This window comes from Anarrhichthys ocellatus, unplaced genomic scaffold (genome assembly GCF_004355925.1).
Source record: "Anarrhichthys ocellatus isolate YVR2014 unplaced genomic scaffold, GSC_Weel_1.0 scaffold47, whole genome shotgun sequence".
Classification (NCBI taxonomy): domain Eukaryota; kingdom Metazoa; phylum Chordata; class Actinopteri; order Perciformes; family Anarhichadidae; genus Anarrhichthys; species Anarrhichthys ocellatus.
Window position 1 is genome coordinate 1,852,340 of NW_022280077.1, and position 23,756 is coordinate 1,876,095.

Genomic DNA, 23,756 nt, shown 5'->3' on the forward strand with positions numbered 1-23,756 from the left:
CTCACCAGGCAATTCTTTCAAAAATAAAATTTACATAAACATGCACAACTCATTTCTTACCTGTAAGGAAACGTAATTGTTAGATAGAGTTTAGACACAACATTCAGTGTGTCTGAACTCTGTTTCTGTAATGTATATGACAGACCTGTCCGGCATAGTGGCTGACAGTGAATGCTGGGCCCTGGTCTTTGGGCGGTGGGTTTCCGTTGCCATCCTTGGTTGTGAGAGAGAGACCGCGAGTGGGATTGGAGTCCAGCTGGGTCGACAGCCTCTTGTACAGGGTCTGCTCTGCCGGCCGCAGGCTCTGGCTCTCCTCATCTAACACGCACAGCAATCCCTGAGGCTTCTGGAGGATGAACAAACAGAAGCTCAAATTATTTATGTCGGTCATGTTGACAAAGAACCATTGATAAGAGTGATAAATTACTTTCATTATGACACTTTTATTGACCCCTACAGTGTGTAAACATCTTAACCACCAGTCCTACCAGTAATAATCCAGTGTGAGTTTTATTTTTTACACAACCGGTCTTTATGTAGGTCACATTTGTGTTGTATGTATACCTTTAAATTAAACTTAAATAAAGAAAAAAGAAGAAGAATTAAAGAGCTATTAATGAGCTGAAACCGTTTCCAAATTTGAAAAACAGAAGAAAGAAAAAAAAAAAAGCAATGAAAGTGTGAATTTGATCCATGTGATTTAAGAGCTTTCGTCAAAGCTCTGGGCGAGCTTGCAATGTTGCATGACATCACGAGACACCAAACTGGACCAGACCGGTCTGAACCAGTTCGGTGTACCAGTACCTGAAGAAAGAAGTCCAGAACGGCTGGCTTGTTGCCGGGGGAGCGAGGGGTCTCCATGGCGATGCCCTCCTGCAGACACTCAGACTGCTCCTGCTGGAATAGCACCTCGGAGACGTACTGCCTCAGCCGCTCGTTGGTCATGTTCACGCACAGCTGGAATGCACACAAAACACACACATCAACCTGTAAACAAGTGCGCATGGTGTGAAATCCCTCCTCAGAGACACATAGCTGTATGTTCTAGTTTTAAAGCAAATAAATCCACAAATACAATCTGGAACACAACCTGCTGTGGCACCCAAAGGGAAGTCAACGGGGGCATAAATGAACTGACTACTCATATAAGCACATCAGACCCCAGAGCGGTTTAAAGGGGACACCACGTGCATAGTATACATAGTAATAGATGTCCCAATGTAGGGCCTTTATTCCATTCCATTATGACATGGACAGTGTTCCTGCTGGGACACATGAACTCTTCCTAACCCAGCAGGCAACCAATCACAGCACAGGAGTCAATCAAATGAGGTTTTATCTGGGGTGTGCGTGCGGAGCACTGGGGGGGAAAACTCAAGTGTGACTTGTCACATTGATGTAAAGAGAAGGAACACAGAATATGAAGTGGAACAACACAGGACAGTAGTCTGCAGCAGCAAGCCTGTTTAAACTTCTCCTGAACCCAAATGTGTCACAAAGTGGAACATAAAAAATGTCGTACAGTGTTGTAGTCTAGGAATGAACTTGTCATTCTTGTACCTCAGTGAGCCCCTGTCCCTGTTTTCAACCGGAGATCTGATGCATCTTTTCTTTGTAGTCTAACACCACCTGACACGACAGATGCCAGACCGATGGCGCCATGTGATAAGAACATGAATCTTGTAGGTTAGGTAATAATGACTGGCTCACAAATAAAGTGAAAATGAAAATAATCATGTTGTATTCAGTGCTCAAGTAAAGCCTTGCAGCCCTTAGCTTTGGGGTAATGTATCTTTACTAGATTTCACAAAAGCAAATTAATATTTGGGGGAAAGAAAGTGCAAGAATAAATAAACAGGCTTTAGTTTCTCTCTTTGGGCACTGTCATGCGTCTCAATCGGAACAATCACAACATGATCCACATTTTGTCTCACGGCACGCTGATTGAGAAGTGCTGATCTAGAGGTGTGTTGTGCCGCGGGGGCCGTGGTCCTGTTTTCTTTCATCAGTGTTCGTCTATTCTTTGTCTTCAAGCTGGTCTAGTACATTAAAGGCTTTGTCCCAGCAGGTGGTTGATTGAGTTAGCTCATTAGCAAAGTGCTGAGCAGGTACAACACACCCCTGACAAACACAGCTCTAATTAACAAGCCCTAATGACCCCGATCATGCTGCGCATGTGGAGCCTGCCCGTTACAAGTCTGCGTGTGTGTGTACAAACATGTCAGAGTGCGAGTGCTTGTTTGTCACTGAAGTGTCACATCTACTGTAAGAGATCATCGAGTTTGTTTCTCCAGACCTTGCTTCTCCTCTGCTTCCTCTGGTGTGGGTGGCGGGTAATGTGTGTGATTTGAACAGGCCGATATAAAAAAATCAAAAAAAATCAAAAAAAAAAATCAGCATCAACAATGGAGAAGATGTCTGGGAGAAAGAGGTGGGCAATTCCACCGCCTGCCAGAGACAGTGTCTCTTTGCTTCTCCCGTTTTTCGTTAGCCTCCTCCCCTCTCTTCCCTTCTGGCACTTGCACTCTCCGTGACCCGAAGAGGATAGGCCACGCAATACCTCACTTCCACTTAGCTTAGAGAATATCCAAGGGAAGACTAAGACCACTGACATCTCAGTGACACACGCATACACACACACGAAAACCAACACATGCATGTAAGCAAAGACAAACACATACTGGCCTTAATAAAGACTGGGAGGATATTGGGAGTTCCTGAGGGAAAGAACGTAAGCTCTGAGTAGAAGGAATAAGCACTTAGTCTCTTGTGCCTTATGAACAACCTAACACACTACACACTACACACTCTGTGTGTGTGTGTGTGTGTGTGTGTGTGTGTGTGTGTGTGTGTGTGGTGATATACAGACTTGTGTTGGGATCTGACTATATGGCTTCGACATGTGCTGTGGAACAAAGAGAGTCAGGCCTTCACTTTTGCAAGCGAAGGTTTCATCCTGATTGTAGTTTGAGCACCAAACCCCCCAACTTTGAAGAAATTCACATTAGGGTGTGAGTTTCCTCCCCCCAAATGCAACACTGCTCTCATTGGACGAGAGCAGGGATGCCGAGGCGAGACCTCCGGTAAGACGACCCTGCTCCCCCAAAAAACTATGCTTCCCTGAAGTTACCTGAAAGCAGCGCTGCAATCTAATTGGCCGAGGGCCAAGACACCCCAGGACCCATGTGGTTCAGCCACTGTTCTACAAAACTACCTGCAACCCCCACCTCAATGCTTTTCCCATCGATCCCTCTGGGGTAGCAGGAGGCACACGTGCAACGTTGTTCCCCTCTTTAATCAAAACCTAGGTTTAACAGTTTATATTCGCTGGCTGAATTCACCAAACTGTCTATTTTATCTTTGTTCGTATCCACGAAGCGAACCCCTTTATTCTTGCAGAAGTGAAGAAGCAAGACTTCTTCAGAAAGAGAGATAGAGAACTTCCACTCTCCACCAAGCGCCTCGTTTGCTCCGGCCATAAGGACGCGAAAATCCCTTATCCAGACGACAGCGATTCTCTCCTACCGAGAGAACACCTCCCGCGGCCCGCAGCCGCGCTGCCTGGGCCCAACGAAGCTCAGAAGAACCCCCCAGAAGAACCCCCCCGAAGAACCCCCCCTCAATCACCACGATTGCATCGTACCGTAAGGCGAAATAGAGTCTGGGCAGAGTTACAGAGAGTTCATTTGTGTTTATTTTATCTTGTTTGTGTGCTTAAAGTACTGTTCATTTTTATAACGTGGCGTAATCGCCGACACTAACGGTCGCTGAGATCGTTGGGGTTGTGGAGAAGCTAGTGTATTTCATGCTACCGTGATCTGTGTTGAGCTAGTCGCCTAGTGAGGTCGAAGTTGCTTCTCATCGGTTCAGGAGGTCAGAACCGCCGGCTGAGACAAAGAGTCGCGGTTCTTGCTCCCCTGGCTGAGAGAGCAATCTTCCGTACTCCCGCGCGGCGCAGAGGATCTTAATCTCTTGTTTTATTTCATTTTGTTCCTTTCCCTTCTCTTTTACCAACACACACACACACACACACAGCTTTGAGCTAATGTAGCTACGTGCTAAACAGCTACCGGCACATGTAGACGCCGGGTCTCCTGTTGGCTATCCGCCATTTTGAGTCTCACGCATGAGAGAGGTTACCACGTCCCAACTACGTCATACGTCGCTGAGCTGTTCCCTCGCTCCTCCCCCTACGTGCGCGCACACACGCGCACGCACGCACGCACGCGCACACACACACACACACCCTCTTTTCAATCTTCTGTTGATTTTAGATGGCGTGCTCATGAATGTATAGTTGTTGTTAGTTTAAATATTAGTTGACTAGATCATTGGTATTAGAACGTAATAAACTCTTATATTTTAAAGAGCAGCTGTCTGTGATTACTTTGTGCATGTGTATTGTGATGATAGCTGTATATGTGGTCTGTGCTCGAACTTAAACCTTCACTTTCACTCTGAATGTGTAATAGTACTCAGACTGCTGACATTGTGAGTGAACACTAATTATGAGACTTAGTTCATCGTTTGGTTATTGGTCCCTGTTCGCAGGGTGGTGCCCCGTTATTATTAATAATCAATAATTGTTACTGACATTAATAATTCTATTGATGTCAAGAATTTAGTTTCTTAGATGCTGATAACCCAAACACGCTCCTTTACGTTCCCAATATATTGCTGATGACCCGTGTCAGGCTATGTTATTCCCAACACTTGCCTGCTTGTCTTAGAATGTTCTAGTCTATTAACAGTGAGTGCTTGATGAGCAGATGACAGATTTACAGCCCAGAACAGGTGAGCTGCACATGTTGTACTCTGTATACTATGCAATGTAATCACACACACTGACATAACGAAAACAACCAAGCATTGCAGACACGCATATCCATTTGTGTAAAGTAAAGTAAAGGACAGAGAGAAAGAGAGAAAGAAAGAAAGTCGAGATTCCTATTCTTTATAAATGAAATCAAAAAATGGAGTCCTGTTTGTTAAAAATGTAATTGCTTCTCCATCTCTAAATATACTACTTGGTGTAGCTTCTCTTAGAAAAAGGAGCTTTTTTTCTTTTGCTATTTTCAGGCTCCCACTGTTGTGCACTGAGCTCTAATACAACATGAATTTACAGCCAGACTGCTGATCATCAAACATAACAGGCAAATTAGCTTACTTTATGACCACAACACTTGACAAAGAATTTCTTTACTATGAAATAATTTCTGTAATTTTGGTTGTTGCTCGTATTTATTTATTTTTTTTCAATGACGCGGACAATGCCGCCAAATGTGACAAATGTTTTTGTTTTCTTTGCAGAAAAACAGTTGGGACCAACTTCATTGAAACAAGATTTGGTTCTTAAAAAAGAATCAATGATTTGCATCGTGACCCCAAAAATATACTAAATCATATGTGTAAAAATAAGATTCACACACACACACACACACATTGAAGCAGCTCATTGCCCTGACATCTCACACACAGAGGAGCCCTTGTGTCAGCCCTCAGTTCATTTAAGGACAGCTGAAAATCACGCCACAGACCTCATCTCATTCATTACAATTACAGACCAAAATGTCTAAAATAGATAACCGTCAAATATTTTCACAATTTGATTAAGATCTGTTTGAAACTACAAAACCACACACTATTCAACAAGATTTCGTTAGCTCAGGGCGGCCTTCTAAGCCAATGATGTTAATCAGGGAGTGTTATGAATGCATTTGGAGAACTTGATTCGGAGAAGAAATGTGTTGGCATGAGGGGAAGAGGGACACAACATTGATGCCTATCTTTGGGGCTGACTGAAATCTAATAAAAGTAGGCATTGTCCCACCTGCTCAAATCCATTCCTCTGAACTTCTTCAAACCCAAAGATGTCCAAGATCCCAATTTCCAAGGCAGGATCACTAGAAGAAATGAACGGATAAGAGAGCAAATGTATTACACGTATGACCACTTCAACTCCAGGATCAACGTGAGGACTTGTTTGCTTGCTTGCGTCACTCTGACAGGAATTATCTGGTTTGTGTGTGTGTGTGTGTGTGTGTGTGCAATAACACATCTGAAGAGGGTGTGCCAGTAGTGAGTAGTGTGGTTGACATATCAATTATGTTGTGTAGTTGGTGTGTAAACAACGCAAAGCACAAACACATTCCAGAAGATGGAGCACCAGTTATCCGACAGCGTGTGATAAGACCTCACAACATCAACACAACCAAGGATCCATTGGCCTCGATCTAAGAGAGTGTGTGCGTGTGTGTGTGTCTGTTTGTTTAAGTTGCTGTTTGCAAAACCTTCACAGAAACCTTGGGTGTGTCCTCCACCTTGTTGTTCAGTATTTTTCATTTCAGTGTGCATGCCTATGCAATGTAAACTATTACAAACCTTCACTCTAAACTATGTGTCCGTCACAATAATCAGTGTTGTCACTCCAGAGGCCCTGAATGAGAGACGGCGCTTGTGTGATTACAGACACTTTACATTGGAGCCGTTTGTTATCAACAGCCTGGGCGTTCAAAGAAATGACTTGGCCGGTAAACACTGGGGGGGGAAAAAAGCAACCTGTGAGCATAAACACGGACACACACAAACACACAGCTATACCCAATGCTGTCGTCTTGTCCCTGTAGGTAGTCGTTGGTACTGTTGACCAGATAGCTGAAGAGACGTCCATAGATGGCCTTCGCAAGCTGGTCTCTGTACTGCTCTGACATCTCCACTGTGTGGCCCCTAGTGATCACGTCACCTGACACAAAAGGGACATGGCAACACAATTCCTTGATGATCGTGTTGATAGCACAGTGATGGAACAATATCTGTAAGGTTCATTTTTGGTTTTATGTCCCAATGTTTTGTTTTCTGTGGCAAGACGACACTGATTAATGCGTTTTACATGTAGTCGTCCTGCGACTAAAGACATGCTGCTCGTTGGAATTTAAAAGATGTACAGTATTTATAACTTTAACAGTGCTGAGGTTATTCCAGTACAAGTCTCATACATGTCTTTGCCGTAAAGATCAATATAAAAGATGAATCCGATGATAATCATAGTGACGGACTGTCACTGCTTATGCATGTGGAATAGGGAGGGCCAAGTGACGGCGGAGGCTGGTGAGTGGATACCTTTGAAGTACTGGACGTCGGAGGTGAGGGCGGTGCTTAAGTCATTGGAGCACACCTGCAACAATCCAGCAACTGTGCAGAGGAAGACCGGAAGAGGACGAGAGACAAAGAAGCCGTCAGAATAACTGACAGTGACGAGATGACTGGATGAAAAACATCAAAACAACAGCATTAATCATAAACAATGAGGATAGGTCAGAAAGGTAGCTCTGATGACTTCCAGCTCTTCCCTACTCTGATGACAACATCACGCTGCCAGCGCAACAAGCTGAGCCCCGCTTCAGATCATTCCAACCTAATCGATCAGTAGAGCTGGCAGCAGTTAGTCACCAGTGGATTTCTGAGCAGAACCCATAAACAAGCAGCAGAAACAGGTGACAACAACCCGATGACATCACATCTCCCTGACAACGACCGGCTCTTTCCCGCTCAGGCGCTGATGTCATTTGTTTACCACCTCACTAAGGTCGGGGGTCACAGGAGCAAATGTAGCGGTTGCATAATGAGGGAGATAGAAAGAGAAAAAAAGAGACACCGATAGCGGGTTTAAGAGGGATCTCTCCTCACCGTGGTTACTGTTTACAAGATAATGCGGCTTACCAAGCAGGTGACTGTCTGGCCTTTAGCTCGTGCTGGCAAGCTGCCAAGCAGAACTCCAAGAGACAGAGAAAGGGAAGGGCGATGACGACGAGGTAAACACGATGTGTGATGCACCGCCTCCTTCCTGCCCCACCCCACCTCCACACAGGGTGGAAATGTGACCCCGGTCATGTGACGGAGGGCACTGACCTCTCTCAAGCAGCTGGAGGTCAGAAGGGAAGGCTGTGTCGGCATCCGTCAATGCAGTAAAACGTAGGTCCCCAATATGGAGCACAGCAGATAGCAGCATAAACACTGAGTCAACCTCCTGGCAGAGAGAGAGAGAAAAGAGTGGGGAGTTAGAGAGCAAACATATGAACTACTAGAAGTTCGAAATTAGTAAAAACAATCAAAAACAGGAATTTCTCCTTTTCCACTGCTTAAGTCCAACATGCACTACATGAAATGCTGAGGAAAGTTGTTCTAAATGATCCTAAACTCAACCTTGGGACTGGCGATATACTACATTCATCTTAAAGTTTACAAATGCTTTGAAAAATAAAGAAACACAAAAATAGAAAATCCAAGGCTTTTTAACAACGCATCAACCCTCCTCCTCCCTTCAGTCACACACTTATTTCGCTCCGTCCCACTCCCCGTTCCTCTCTGCCCTTGAGTAGAGGACGCTTAATGGAATACCCCATTACCCACTGCTCTGAATCTCTGAGAGGGGGAAGCTCGAGTTTGAGGGTGTGTGCTTGTGTGTCTGTGTCTGCGTGTGCACTCTCTCAAGGCAGGATATTGGAGCTGATATCTGGGAGATAAACACAAGCATTAGTCTCTGTCTGACACTCTATACACAGACAGACTCCCCCTGCTTAGAAAGGGAGAAGAAAGGGAGCGAGGGCACAAGGGAGAGAAAAGGAACGATAGGGAGCGTTAATGACGATTGACCTTTGGGGTCTGGACTGGGAGTCTTATGCTGATTAGACTTAGACAGAGACCAATGGGTGGTCTATCACTTCCAGTCTTACCCCCCCGTTCCTTCTTTGGTCCCTTGGACTCTCTCTCTTATCCAGTAGACACTAGTGCCCTCTGATATAAGCCTATCTATCGCTCTCCCCCCCCCCCCCCGTCCTTAAGGCCATCCCTGCGTGTATTGACTGCTGCTGGATTAAAAGGTGAGATGGTGGTCACTCACTGCTGACAGGGAATTTAAGAATAGAATCTGATAATGGGCTGGGAACACAGCTGGTGGTGCACAGGACGGGCTGTACCACACACTGTAGCACACTACATGCACTCAGCAGGCCTAAATCAATGTCTTCATATGATCTTTAGATAGAAAACAGAAAATGAGTCCCAATCCTAAGAGATCAAAACATCTAGGCCGAATATGTCGTTAGAAACGGATTACGACCGCCTCATTTCAAATACGTCTTGTGCCTGAAGTGGGAGGATATACCGTTGTGTCCTTTGCATCACTCAGTCTCCCGCAATCCATTATGCAGTGGTCAATTGTTTAATGGAGCATGGACAATCGTCTTCGACTTGAAAATTACTTTTGACCGTGACAGTATTTACCAGGTATTACTGGGATGACATTCTGCTCATATATTTAGAAGTATTTGACTTTTCAAATCGAAACAAAATCCCACAGAATGGGTCAGTAGTTCTGCTATCTTTGAGGTTAGGGACGCATTCCTTTGGAGGATCCAGCCCCTGGGCTCAAACTTACAGACTCAAAACCTGGGGTGAAATGTCATTGATGACCTCATACGTGGCTACTTCAGGGTCTGTAACATAAACACTTTGAACGATCCCCGCTGTCGATAACCTTTGAATAGACAGGGACAATAACAGAAGCCGTATGCAGTGCCGATCGATACCTGCTTGTTAAAGCCCAGGGCTCGCAGGGCTTGTTTGATTGCTGCGAGGCATTCCCGGCTCTGGGCAGAGGATGTAGCTACTGGAGGGTTCTCCCCTAGAAGTCCTCCACTGAGATACCTGGAGTAAGGACATAAACATTGGACAATGTGGACAGATATATTTCAGACAACCACAAAAACAAAATGCTCACAAAGGACAAAGTGTGTCCCATGGTCAGTGTGCAGGTGCATTGGTTCCAAACATGTGTGCATATCTGTGGATGACAGAGACCTAGATCCAAAAGATTTATGAGGTAGTTTTGTGCAATGCTACATACAGTTCCCGTCATGCAGAGAGCTCCGTTTGGAAGGGAGGAGAAATATCAAACAGGGTTGTAAATCACCAATGGGTTGGTGTGATGCAAGAGGGGCAAGCGTACCTCTCAGGTTCCAAATCAGAGCGAATCAGGCCAGTAGTTATCACGCTGGTGACATTCAGTGGATATATAAACATTTAAACAGTGGATATAATATAGATACGACAGCTGACAGACACTAACCTATGAGCCAGGACATTCTTGAGGTAAAGTGCGCTGTTCTCCTCAGGCGACAGGCCTTCAGCCATCAAATAGAAGATGTTGAAGCTGCGTTGGCGAGGAGGTAGGTGGACCAGGCGAGACTTCTCCAGCATGTGGGTGTACACACGGGCTTAAACATCAGATTTGTTTAATACGTCAATAACACATGTGTACATTACATTTCATCAGATGATAGTAGTAGTGCTGAACATTCAGTGGGTGCTCACTGGTCAAATGAACTGGGGTAAAATAAGGTAAACATGACTTTAAATGAAGGCGCACACATTGAAGCAGACTCATGGGCCTTTACTGCCCCCTGCTGGTGTTCACTATTGAGCACCTGATCCCATAGCAAGTCATCACACAGTAGTTCTGTGCCTCTATTATGGTTTATGTTATCATCTCTGTACTATCATCATAAAGTAGTGGTCCAGACTTTGAAAACAATGATTATTTTCTCACTTATTTTGGCAAAAATATTTGATTTAATTAAATAATAAAGAATACGAATGTATGGAATCATATAAGGAAACATGTTACGTCAAGTATAGCTAAATCAAACCTGAATATAGACATTTTGAAGAATTAAGTACAATGTCTTATCAGCATTTCATTCTACTCTTGTCTCTAATGGGAAATACAAACAATACCATCAATCAGTTTCCATTGAGAGAAATGTGTGTTACCTCTGAGCAGTGTCCTCCTCTTGTCACAGTATTGGATGGTCAACAACTTGATAAAGCGGCTTGAGTTGTTGTTCCTCAGAGTCTTTGCATGACCGAAGGCCTCCAGAATGCAGTTAACCTGCATATTTTGTTAAACCAGAGGAAAAATGTTAACAGCGAGTGTGAAAATCCTCACTGCAGAGTGTGTCTGCCTTTTTATTTTACACAAAGTATCTCTCTTTATCTCAACACCTGAATCAAAAAATTCCACTTCCCGCCACAAGATGTCAATATGCACCCGTTACACGGGAACCAAGTGTTGTATGTGTCCTAGGATGATCAGAGAGAGAGCTGACCCAGATATCGACTACATAACGATGACTTCATCAGAAACACGTCACTTGCAATCTCTGGCTACACGCTGCTTTGTTACCCGACAGATAGACTGAGGAGAGCAGTGCATCGTGTGTTAAACACCACGAACATGTCACAATCTGAACCACATCTACACAACGGGGAATACACGAAGAGGCAGTAATGCAAGATTTTTCTTTCTTGTTCATATACAAGACAAGGGATGATACTAAACTCTGACCTTAATTCCGACCTTAAATGCCTTGTAAAAAATATTATTAATAATAATTTGTTAGTATATGTTTTTATACGATTGTAGCCTCTCTTGATCTACTGGAAGATGTGCCATGAAGCGGATATGGGTATTTGGCATCCTATTGTACTCTATCATTTTTCTGAATCAATAGTCCTTCATTAGGCTGTAAAGTTTAAGACAAATGGACTGCCCCCTCAGAATAACGGCCAAATGATTCTCTCCGCTGCAAATGGTTCTGTTCTTAAGAAACGGTATGGTAAGAGATAAAGTCATCTTAATGGAAATCTTGATGATGCAATCAAACACAGGGTCTGAATGCTCAGATGCTGTCTTTGACAAATGAACAGCTATCAAGCAGAGAAGAAAAAGACTACCAGTAAAGCCCCATACTGTGTCCAATAATCCATACATCTATCCTCTCCTCCAGCACAGAGACAAGAAGAACAGCAGGATACATTTACACCGCTATGACCACTGTCTCACTACAATGTGTGCCATCTGATTCTTTATCAGAGATGACATGCGAGAGGGAACAATAAGCGCAGTAAAGACTTGCGCACAGGGTGAAAGGATGTACGATTCAGTCAGTGCCTCGCTTTGAAGAACACACGAATGTCATGAGTTTCTCGATGAGGACCGATTGTGCAGAGAATTCAATTTGAACGTATTCATAACGTTATTTTTCTATCCTTTTTGCAAATTCAAAATAAAGACACAAGAACATGAGAGCAACAAAGGATTCAAGACTCATGCCCAGGACAGTGCGGTTACATATATTTTAGCCATTTAAGCCTCCAGGACACCCGGTGACTGTTTGAAGTGTAAAATGAAAGAGTATCAGGACCAGACTTACATGTTTCATTCTGGGCTCCAGTGCAAAGCCTTTGGGGCTGGAGCGGGCTGTCAGGTGTCTCACTATGTGCTTACAGGCCTCTGTTTTCCCAGAACCACTTTCACCACTAGAGAGACAGAAAACAAAAATATGCTGATTTAATGTCCTTCAGTGATGCTATTATTGTTAATGCATCACTGGATAATGGGCAAGTCAAAAAGAATGAAATTAAAAGCAAACATATCAGTACAAAAATCAAGCATCTGTGTGTGTTACCATTCTCAGAAGAATAGACGTAATGCATTCGTCATCAGGGAGTTTCCCACATCTGTCACCTCGGTTCCATGTCCCCACCTCCTGACATCACCCCTTCAGGAACCCCCACCCATCAAAATCACAATCTCTCCCTTCTGTCTGACTCAACTAACGTTGGTCCATTGTTCCCCACCTTCCACACGCCGTTACAGCCACAGCTTATCCGGCAGTGGGAGCCTGTTTTTAATCAAATTAATTAATTAATGGCGTTGAGTGGATATTAAATCTGACATAAGGTACCTCTACAGTACATGCTCCGACACTCAGCGACATGCAGAGAGTTGAGACAGGCATAGTAGCACCAAGCAGATGGCTTCAGAAGGTCAGAAGCCCTCACTAATGACCGCAGTGTGCTGTGCCGCGCTGTTTGTCTCTGTGTATGTATGTGTGTTACTAGATTTCCTACTTACAGCCCTGCTGAGTGCAAAGTCCAAAGCCCTTTCCCCTGCCTATTTCATTTAGGACTTTTTATTAGATTTCAAGGGCATTTTGTTAGAGCACTGGCCTCGGGGGATGATGGCCTCCAATTGCCTGTAAATGTGTAGGTGTGTGTATATGTGAGGAAATAAAGAGGAATCGTGAACGAACAGCAAAGTGTAAATCAAAGAGAAACAAGAAAAGGGAGGAATAAAGTGTAGCAGGGAAAGAATGAAGGGAAAAGGTGTGTGTACATGACAAGGCATTGTACAATGTCCTAGCACGTGGGAGTGAGATGGATAGCCTGTGGCCAGGGCACATTAACTCTCTGCCAGATTGGTTACCACTCAGCGGGAATGTCACTGCAGAGCGGGATTTAATTGCAATCAGGGAGCTGCCTCCGTCCAGCCGAGGACGAAGAGCAAGATGCTACAACGCTCCAAGCAAACCTCCGTCTCTGCGTGGATATTGAACAGGTCCTCAGCTCAGGCTGAGAGCTATTAATCCCTCAGGGAGTGTTTAACAGGTATGTGGCAGTGAGGGGTGTGGCCGGCTGAACGTCACTAGAATTTGCACAGTTATTTCGCTCTGTTGAGATTTTTGTCTCATAATCGCGAGGCAGAGAGTTCAGTGTTTGTGAGAGTGTGTGTGTTTGTGTGTGTGTGTTGAGGGAGGCCCGTGTACCTCAAAATGAAACACTGCGGGCGTCTCTCCTGCAGCATCATGTGGTAAGCTCTCTCTGCTGAGGAGAAGATGTGAGGTGGCAGAGAGGAGCACAGGCGACCCGTGGAGCTCATGTACAGCTGACTCACCTGTGGGAGAAAGACAGGTAGAGTCCGCCAACACATTGGATTACAACCTCATGTAACATGGACACACGCATGGGCTGAGCAACACAGAGGATAAAGTGTTAGCTGAAAAGTGAAACCACGCTGGGTGTAACCTCTCCATGCATAGAGTTTGAGTAAATAAGGAAGCCAGCAAATCATCAGCTGTCTGGTTAAAATAAATAAAATACCATTTCAGCTTATCGGAATACTGCGATTGTCTGAACAACTGTTGGTTTAAAAAGTTACACTCTGGAGACCCACACTTTTAAATAAGCATGAGCACTTTGAACAATTAGACTCAACTATGGCCGGAAAATGTTGACATGGCTGTAATCCACTGAGGCGTTTGGAGAATGTTACTCCTGCTCTTCAAACTCTTTTAAGGAGGTTCTGTTCTGGGTTTAGTTTTACAAAAATATATATGCTTGTAAAACACTTGATTTAAAGTGATTAAGTGCAAACCTGACTTTTGCACTGAAACCTATAACAGCAACTATAGTTTAAATGTTGCACAATGTATGCCTAAGAAAGACAGACAGGGTACCCTCCATTGTCTGTCACACTGAACGGTTATATGACTGTACCGTCGCACCCTCTTTCTGTAACAAGTCCAGAAGATGTGTGCCAGCACTGCATTGGTGTCTGTGGAAAAGGAAAGGCGGATGGATGGTGGACCACCAGACCGGAGGGGGTGACAGACGGGCAGCAGATCACACATGTTGGGACATATGTCCTTCTCTAACTGGCTCCTCCCTGCTCGTCCACACATCCTCTCAGTCGAGTGTGGACGCCTGGAGTGAATCCAGACACGGGCGGGAACGGGACAGCCAGAGGGGGCTTGGCTTGTTCTGTGATGGCAGGAGAAGATGTCTCCCCCTCCATCCAACCCCTCCTGGGTCCACATGGGCAAGCGCTAAGCTGGCGTTAATTCAGCTTTTCAAAATGAGTTATCCACTGCTATAAAGAAGGCGACGCACACTGTTGCTGATTGATATCACAAGGTCAAACTAATTATAATGCTGTTTAAAAACATCAAAGACTGTCAGTCCTTCACTGAGAGTCTCCTTTAGCTGTTGCAAATGCTGCTTTTCACCCCTAGAGATAGTGTTTTTAAAAATGTATTCTTTAAAGCGGTGAGGTAGCATAATAAAGTCCGTCTTTGTGTGTGTGTGCTAAACTGGATACTTCTCTTCCCTTGCTGATGCAGAGTCAGCCTTGTGCTGTGTATCATTGACAGGAAGACTGCATTATTTATCAACCACAAGGTCCATTTCATCCGTTCACGTCCTGCTTATTATACGGCAAACATGCCTCCTTTATTATGCTTTTGCATAAGAAACGCATAGCCTTTCAAATGTAAAGCCACATGTTTAATGCGTGGATCGTGGCACATAGACCTGCAAATTAAATATTAAGAGAGAAAGTGCGGCATATAATGGAAGCCTTTGTGAGATAGAGGTAATTTAAAATACCTGCTTACCAAAGTGGAGTAGATGGGCAGCTCTTTGTTTGGATTGACCAGCAGGAGGATGTGTCCAATGTAAGTCTACAAAAGAGAAGAAAGAAAACGCACCCGACTGCTCTATTACTCGTGAATCTAACTGTAAGACAATTACTATTTGGGTGTTAGGTTGACCGTTTTGACCTGCAAACAGGCTGAAGCTGGTTTACAATTCCTGAAGGTAACACTGAACTGAAAATAAAAGTGCTGTCCCAGTCTTCTTTTCACATCAGAATTCATGGCAGCGACAATCTCCATTACCATAAGAATATGGTAATCTCAGGGCAGAGAAAGGCCAAGAAGGGACCTCCGACGATAACTTCAGCAATAACCTTTGTCCTCCCACGCCGCGGACACACAAACCCTGAGGCCAATTAGATCAAATTAACCAACTCTTGATTCCTGACCCTTTCCACTAAACTGCCAGCCCTCCGTTTCTCACAAAGAGCCCCGGAGGATGTTTGAAAGCCAACGCTCTGTCCCCCGGGAGAACGCAGACATTGCTAACATTCAGTAACATGCTGCTCTGTCCTTAGGCCCTGACTCAAGGTTAATGACTTGAACAAATTCCCACTGCCTGCAGACACAGAGCAGAATTCACACTACCAGTCTAGCTTTTTTTTTCTCTACGGAGTAAAACTTCAATATTAACTGGGGAAGGCTGCATTTTTGACAGGGATGTCACAAGATGAAACAACAGTGTCTTCAGTCATATCCTTCCCCAGTTCCTTGCTGCTCTCCTCGGGGGTTTTAACGGTGCACCGGTCCTTCTATATTGGCAGAAGGCAGCAGACCACTCCTTCAAAGCCCCATCTCTGACCACCCTGCTGGGAACATATGGAGCATTCGCCGCCTTTGTCCTCTCCCTCTTTCTGTCCTTCATCACATCTCTGCTTTGTTCACCTCTTTCTTGAAATGCCCTCAATCATGTGCATAAAGTCACACCTTAAGTATAAAAAGAAGGTGGTGAAGGAATGTATTCATTTGGCAACACTAAAAGAGTACATTGTTCATTTCCAAGCACTTTCAGAGAAGATGGAGACTATGTTGAAAACTTCATCTTTACATATAGGCTTTATTTATGTATATTTTTGCTATAAACAGAATGGAGCATAACTCATGACTGTAGCATGTGCATCTCCATGGCAGAGTAGTTATACACAATCAGATCAGCTGCTCCTACATCCCCATGATAGCCTCACTTTGTCCTTTCTTTTAACCTTTTCTTCTTCCAAATTGGACTGCACCTCAAGTCCGGCCCTCATTATTCTGAATTCTTATCATTTCTCTCTTCTTCATCCACCACTCTGCTGCGCTTTATTGTCATCCCCCTTATCGGTCGTCCCCTGCTGTGGCTAACCCTACTGTCTGTCGCCCATCTGCGATTCCATAATAACAGATTATTACTGCTTCTTCACAGAGAGGAGAGTGCACCGGATAGCTTCACATTGATTTGGTTCCAGTCTTTATAGAGCTCGGCCCCCATGGAGAAGTATGGGCCAGACTACAGTTAGAAAAGGAAGGAAGATGACAGGACTATAAAATGGAACAATTGTTTGAGATTAAGGCACTTTACTCCTGAATATAGTTTTGGATTTATCTTCCAATCGATCTAAATGGTATCGATTTTGCAATTGTCACCAGTGTAAGTACGTGTGCGTGTGCATGTGCGTGTGTGTTAGAATTAGACACCCCTCTTACAAGTCAACAGGCCAAAACAGAGAGGGGAAGGGATTCAGCTAATAAACACAAAAGGGTTTACATACTAACAAGATTCAACTATATTCAGACAAATAACTATTCACCACCAATCGTTGGCTGTAAAAGTAGTCAGGGGTCAGAGGTCACAAATCTAAATATGATCTGCACAATAGTGTTCAGGAGAGAAGGTACAGTATTTGCAATGCACTCTTTATACTTCAGACACATATGCCGGAGGGAAACCCACTGCGGTGCTCATGGGTATAAAGATGGTGTGATGTGATATAAACATCACACTCTGAAATTCCCAGACCGTAAACAACACAACGCTCCACTAGAAATGAACAACTGAGTTATGCCTGAGAGCGAGAGTGTGTGTGTGTGTGTTTGTATTTGTCTCTGTTATGTGTGTGCTTTGTGTTTTCATGCATGTTTAATGCTGAGTTAGACTTCCTGGTTCAGTGGCACAATGACAGCAGGGTCTTACATAGATTTGGTCATTTCCGAAGCGCTTCTGCATCTCGTAGAGCAGGCTGCTGTCGGTCAGCTCACTGAGGGATGCCAGGTCGTCATTGGGAGCAGGAGGCATCAGCTTGACCTGAGGAAAGCGCAAGCTGAGAGTAAACACCAACAGGCTGCCACTAAGTTGGAGTGTTAACTTAACTGGGACAGTGTTCTCCAGTTAAGATCCTCTGAGGCCTAAAGATATTGCAGCACTTTGTTCCAATCAAGTTCATCACCAATTTATTTCCTCTGTTTTCCAACATTACATCTGAGAAGTACTACAATGCACATCATTGTAGACATCTATAGCACATATTGTTTAACTAGCACATACTTGATTACTTCTCAATCACCATTGCTGAAGTAAATTTATCGGATTCCCACCTCTTTGTCTATTTAGATACTTCTATGAAACACCAGAGCTATTACAGACTGTGTGATGCTCCAGATAAAAAGTGAGCCTGATAAAGCAGATGTGAAATGCTATGCCTGAAATGTTTACAAAAACAAGTTTAATTTGAAATAGATAAAAACTTGGGGGCATTTGTGATTATCTGCGTTCTCACTGCCGAGCTGTAGGACGACACGGTACCTGCTCCAGTTTGCTGGCTCCAGAGCTAAAGGGGCCATCTAGGCCATTGTCCTGTGAGGGCTGTCGGCTCAGTGCTCCACCTGCATCTCTAAACATGGCGTACTTCTCCAGCAGACTGTCCCGCTTAGAGATGGAGAGACCCAGGGGGTTCCTGTGTGATAGGTGGACAGGCAAGGTGTTGGAAAAGGCACAGAAGGTAAATGGATGGGAAGCAGATTTGAGAAAAATGTAGGAAGGGGGACAGTATTTACAATTTATGGAGTAACCATAAGATAACAATTGTGCTCATGAAACTGTTAACCCACAAGTTCTTGACAGGAGTGTTGAGGTCGTGAGAACCGCCATCATAGCGTTGGTCAGTGGCGGGTAGAGGAGCGGAGGGGTCCTTTAGTCTCTGCAGCCAGCTCTCCTCTGCATTCAGCAGCATGCTCGCTATGGGCTCCGACACGGAAATGTCTGGTGAAAGTGAAAATAGTTTTTTTTCACCATTCTGTTATATCAATAACAGAATAGCAACAGAATATTGGTAATATTGTGGGCCAAAGACCATAATCCTCTGCACTCTAAAACAACCAGGTACGCCTTTCTGTTCACTGGTCTCTCACCCTCCTTCACAATCCGAGTGGATGAATCTGCACTGGTGCACAATGTGAACCCCACTGTGGATCATCCAACTGTGCTTAAGAGGAAGGGGGAGATAAGATCCCCCATCTGTAATGAGGTGTAACAGGGCACGAGGGAAGGGGAATGGCTTCATCCTGTCTTCATTTGTGTCTGACTGACAACCCCCTAGACTCCCATCTCTTGCTCCGGCTTTCTTTCGTCACGTGGAGGAGGGATGTGGGGCTTCGAGTGAGAAAGAGGGGGATTGTCTCAGTCTCGGAGGGCTTGTCTCACATCTTTTCCAAACCTGCATGCTAGAAGGAGCTATTGATTAAGGCCCGAGTGAGGCAATCAGAGTTGTGATGAAGCCATGGGAGTAAATGGTTGGAGGCAGCTATGGTATTCTATCCCACAATGGGGAGGAACCCGAAGCCTCTTCTATATGACAGATTTCATCACTATCACGCTTCACAATGACTACACTGCATTCATCAGCAGCCTGGTTCAGTGAATGGTCTTACAACAGATCTGTTCAGTTTTAAGATGCAAAGTTCAACCCTTGCTGCTGCATCGCGTGCGCGCGCCTGTGTGTGTGGAAGGGGAATTTAGAAGATTGTTTGGGATCATCAGCCAATTACAGCTTTCACTCCAACATTGATATAATTTATGTTTAAAGCCAATGTTTCTCTTCGAAATGCATTGTGTGCATCTTTGCGCGCCTTACAAATGTGCTGGATGCCGTTCCTTTCTCATTTGACATACACGCCTGGCTAGCAAATTGTTGAGATGTTTCCAGTCTGTTTAAAAGGTGTTTCATTCGTTTATCATCTTCTTCTTCTTCTTCATGTGTTATGGCCTGCATGTACAACAAGTTGCATTACCGCCCTCTGTAACTGGCAGGAATGTGAGCATATTCCTGCGTCCTCGTGCAGCAGAACACGACATTAGGGCTGATATAGGACTTATCTGCCTACACAAAACGTTTAATTCTACCGTTTAACAGCCTACATGATTTCTACACAGCAAATGAAAGGATTTAGATTCATAGTTCAGTCACATGAACCTAGCACAGCTTAACGGCAGATTACACAGGACGGTTGTTGCCTGACTTCGCTAACATTCTACCCCGAAGCTGAGAGCGTTGGAGCAGCGAGCTGCGTCGAGCCACCCTCACCTTCTATCATCATTCTCTTTGGCTTTGTAGTCAGAGCAAAACACTGCTCCACAGCATCAACGGTTCATTTCATTTAAGACTGGGTGATTTTACGGGGGTCTAGAATTAAAATAACATCGTAAGAGTGGATATCATTTTTCAGATGGCAGCTGTATCAATCTGCGATTTGCAACAAGTTATTTAAATCAATAATCACCAATTAAGTCTTCTCTTAACTGTAGTGTTTACCAGTCAAAAGGGAATCCTCATAGACAGACATCCACACAACTTGCCCCACATTGAATCAGTCCTAATAGTCTTTAGCAGATCTCCTCTGTTTATCTTGTAAGCTTCAATTAAGAAAACATTAAAAAAAATGAGTAGATGCCTCTTGATAATGATATGATACCTTTATGCCAATTAGCAAATGAATCACTCAAGCCTCTTGATTACTGCTAACACCCCATTTTAATCAATGCATGTGTGTATGGGCATGAGTAAGGTGTTAATGTTTTCTTTCATTAAAAAATTAGCCCTCTCTCTCGCAGATGCACTCAGATAGGCTCAGCGGTGACTGAACCTCATTCACTGTGTATACCGAGTGTGTGTTTATGAGCCTGTGTTTTATATTATCACTGTGATTATTAATGCATTTGCAGCAGAATAAGTCAAAATCCATTTCTCCGCCTCATTAACTCTTGATTTCTAAAAACACGTTTGCACATTCCAGCAGCAGCGTTTGTGTGTGTGTGTGTGTGTGTGTACGTGCGTATTTGTGTGAATGCCTACATGCGTTACCTGAGGACTTGTCTTGGTTGCAGTTCAACAGAGTCGGGTTTGCTCTGTGCCTCAGGAGCTGGCTAACGATGCTCGTCTGTAAGAGACGGGAGAAACACCCACATATCCATTTTCATTAGATCCTCAGAAAAGAATCCAACATTTCTAGGGCACCATTAACTGCAGCAACTTCCAAACCATCAGTGCAAGAACAAACAAAAAAACATCTCAAAGCAGATTTTTTCATCAGGTCACAGGAGATGTTCCCACATTTGCCGCTACCGTGTAGATGTATAGATGTAAATGTAGATATAGTGTTACACAGTCCTGGAATGTGAACACTGATAGAAACAATGTATGCATGTCACACATGACAGATCTATACAAGCGTTGCCTCTGACTGAGGAGATCCTTTGGTAATAAGTGTATCTTCCATCACATGTCACAGTGGAACAACCCCATAGTTGTCGACACTCATTTTCGCACACAGTGACATGTGATGGCTGTCGCCTCTGTCCTCTATTGTTCTGTGGAGGTTTTTCTATTTGTCCAAGCCGTCGGGCTCTCGGTCAGACTTGTTCTCCTTTCCCTCTTACTGCCCCTTTCATCTTCGTTTTGCATTCTCGTTGTCAACACCCCTCTTCTACTCTGTATCAGCTGTAAAGAATCCAAGATGTGTGCTGCACTATGTGATCTGTGAATACTATGCGACTTCCACCCACCCTCCTCTCTACGTAGACTTTAATTAAAAACATATTTGTGAACTTATTAGTGAAACATAATTTAGGCCGCACTACCGCATTTAGCTGCAATGCAACAAGCAGAGTTTAAAGACTGAGCATGTCTGGAAGATTTCCATTAAATTCAGGACACCTAAAACATATTTCTGCTATTCACTTGTGCATAGAGAATATTAAACAGCAAGAAACCACATTATCATGCTTGGGCAAAGTTAACTCAGCTGGTAGAACTAACTGCAAACTATTGTTACCGATTCTCAACAGTTTAAGGAGCGTTCCAAAGCAGCAGAACTTCTTTGCACTAAAGCGCAGTAAGAGGCATCACCTGCAGTACGGAAGAGAGTGACTCAGCACATTCAGCGGACTCAGACGAACGTCAACAGCTGTTCGGCTATGAGTCTATAGCATCTCTTCTGCCCACAAACCCTGTCAGCTACACTCACACCCTATAAATATGGACAACGCGTCAGTGGCACCACAAGATCTTAACTCTTTAAATCGGTCAGGGGGGGGATCAGGAAAAGGTCAGCACATTGGGTTCCACGGGGACAGACCAACCTCGTAGCTGATGCATATTCAGATAGACAAAAGGTTTTTGTAAAGGCTCAGATTTCCTTTTAAAAATACTTGTCAGATCTAAAAAATGATCTTGAGAGCATGAAACGTGTTCAGGTGGTTGCTATATTGCCACAGCTTTCATATTGACCTTCATTATAAAAACTGAATTAATTAATCCAACCCCAGTAGGGCTCTACTTTAACATCCTGCCATTTTTGTTTGAAAATCCACACACTATTAAAAATCCTTCCCATAAGAGAACACATCTTGAAGAGCCTAGACTCAAATCAAAGACGCCAAGAGCCAGGGTCTAACTTATCACAAGGCTGAGAGAGGGAGGCTTAATTAGCTGCAGTAATAGGGTCATGCATCTTCTTAAAGGGTCAGTGTAGTGGGTATGCCACGCTGCAGATGGGGGTCTTTGGGTTTAACGTTCCAGCTTGTGTTACAGTTACCAGCAAGTGTTTCCAGGCAACGGTTTGCTTCTGCCTCATATCAGCGAAGCCTCTTCTTGGTGGGACCAGTGATTTAGTCGGCTGTATGCAGACACACATCTTGAACCCATAATATCCCGACTGCTGACATGTCACTGTCAGTAAAAAGGGAATGGTGTGTTCAGAAAGGCTCAGGGAGTCGTTGGTATGCAGGAGGCAAAGCACTGGCACCAGTAAAGAGCCGATGGCTGAGGTGATGTAGCACTGCAAGGGAAACTAATCGATTCTCCAATCCTCTAGAATGCCACTCTCAAGTCAGATGCACTTACATATCACGCACGCACGCGCACACCCACAGAGAGTAATTGCTTATGCAGAAAGTCATAAAAACAAAGAGACAAAAAGGAGGTTATTATTCCATTTAGAAGATTGCTATCTGGAAGACTTGCACATTTTGATGCAGTGATTAACAAAATTAATAATTTAAACCAACAACAACAACAAGAAGAATTGTATAAGAGGAAAGACAGAAAACAAAGGCAGCAACTCTGAATGAATGAATGAAACAGAGAAAGGCTGCGAGGTGACAAAAAACACGTCTTCAGGGTAGATGAACCAAAGTAGTAGACAGCGACTATAAATACCGGATGAATAATTTTACTTTCTCAGCAGCCCAAGCACACAGCACAGACATGTAATTAAATATCCAGTTAGGTCAGCAAGATCTGAACGTGTTCACTTCCCTTCCTTCATAGTTGGACCCCTCCCAAACCACCAGATCTCATCATCGCGCCAACAACTCTCCTCCGCCCCATCTGGAAATCAATCTCTTTTGCTCTAAGAGAGGCCATTAAACTGCTAATCTAAAATGCTGTAACAAATGCATGTGCAGTAGTGCTCTGTGGCAGCAGTTTGACTGTTCCTAATCAATAGGCCCCAAAAAAAGAGCAGCTTATCAGAGTGTGTGCAGGGTAACTGGAGGCTACTTCCTCAGAGGAAGCACTCATCCATCAGTAACTTCCTCGTTATTTCATTCACTCAATTAATGACTATAATCACATCAGATCAATGCAGCTGGATGAGTAGAAATTAAGGGGACTACTTCATCAACGTCAATGTGACATTTTGTTAAGCAGCTGGGAGTTACCTGTCCATATTTAGCAGCCAGGTGGAGAGGGGTCCAGAAGTTGTTGTCGGCTGGATGAGGGTCCGCTCCACTCTCCAACAACACAGACACCACCTCTCTATAACCACTGGCACATGCTATGTGGAGCTTCAGAGAGAGAGAGAGAGAGAGAGAGAAAGAGAGAAAGAGAGAAAGAGAGAAAGAGATGCAGTTATGACAGCGAAGAAAGAAGACGCTACAGCATCTAATAAAAA

At 44.1% G+C, this 23,756-nt stretch overlaps 1 protein-coding gene across 6 annotated transcripts in view; it reads right to left on the bottom strand.

Moving 5' to 3' along the window:
* The window catches only part of myo16 (myosin XVI), a 90,262-nt gene that overhangs the window by 29,116 nt on the left and 37,390 nt on the right, over positions 1 to 23,756 (bottom strand). For all 6 annotated transcript variants that reach the window (XR_004213520.1, XM_031869592.1, XM_031869593.1 and 3 more), the window contains 17 exons: positions 23,524 to 23,649; positions 20,666 to 20,741; positions 18,417 to 18,567; positions 18,112 to 18,262; positions 17,503 to 17,613; positions 15,294 to 15,359; positions 13,668 to 13,795; positions 12,273 to 12,378; positions 10,831 to 10,948; positions 10,127 to 10,274; positions 9,588 to 9,705; positions 7,909 to 8,026; positions 7,120 to 7,191; positions 6,601 to 6,742; positions 5,831 to 5,903; positions 805 to 957; positions 146 to 346 (listed from right to left, as the gene is read on the bottom strand). Coding sequence is in view for 5 of the 6 variants with exons in the window: in XM_031869592.1 (XP_031725452.1) it covers positions 146 to 346; positions 805 to 957; positions 5,831 to 5,903; positions 6,601 to 6,742; positions 7,120 to 7,191; positions 7,909 to 8,026; positions 9,588 to 9,705; positions 10,127 to 10,274; positions 10,831 to 10,948; positions 12,273 to 12,378; positions 13,668 to 13,795; positions 15,294 to 15,359; positions 17,503 to 17,613; positions 18,112 to 18,262; positions 18,417 to 18,567; positions 20,666 to 20,741; positions 23,524 to 23,649 (2,058 nt within the window). In the remaining variant the exon portion in view is untranslated. The remainder of the gene's footprint in view (positions 1 to 145; positions 347 to 804; positions 958 to 5,830; positions 5,904 to 6,600; positions 6,743 to 7,119; positions 7,192 to 7,908; positions 8,027 to 9,587; positions 9,706 to 10,126; positions 10,275 to 10,830; positions 10,949 to 12,272; positions 12,379 to 13,667; positions 13,796 to 15,293; positions 15,360 to 17,502; positions 17,614 to 18,111; positions 18,263 to 18,416; positions 18,568 to 20,665; positions 20,742 to 23,523; positions 23,650 to 23,756) is intronic.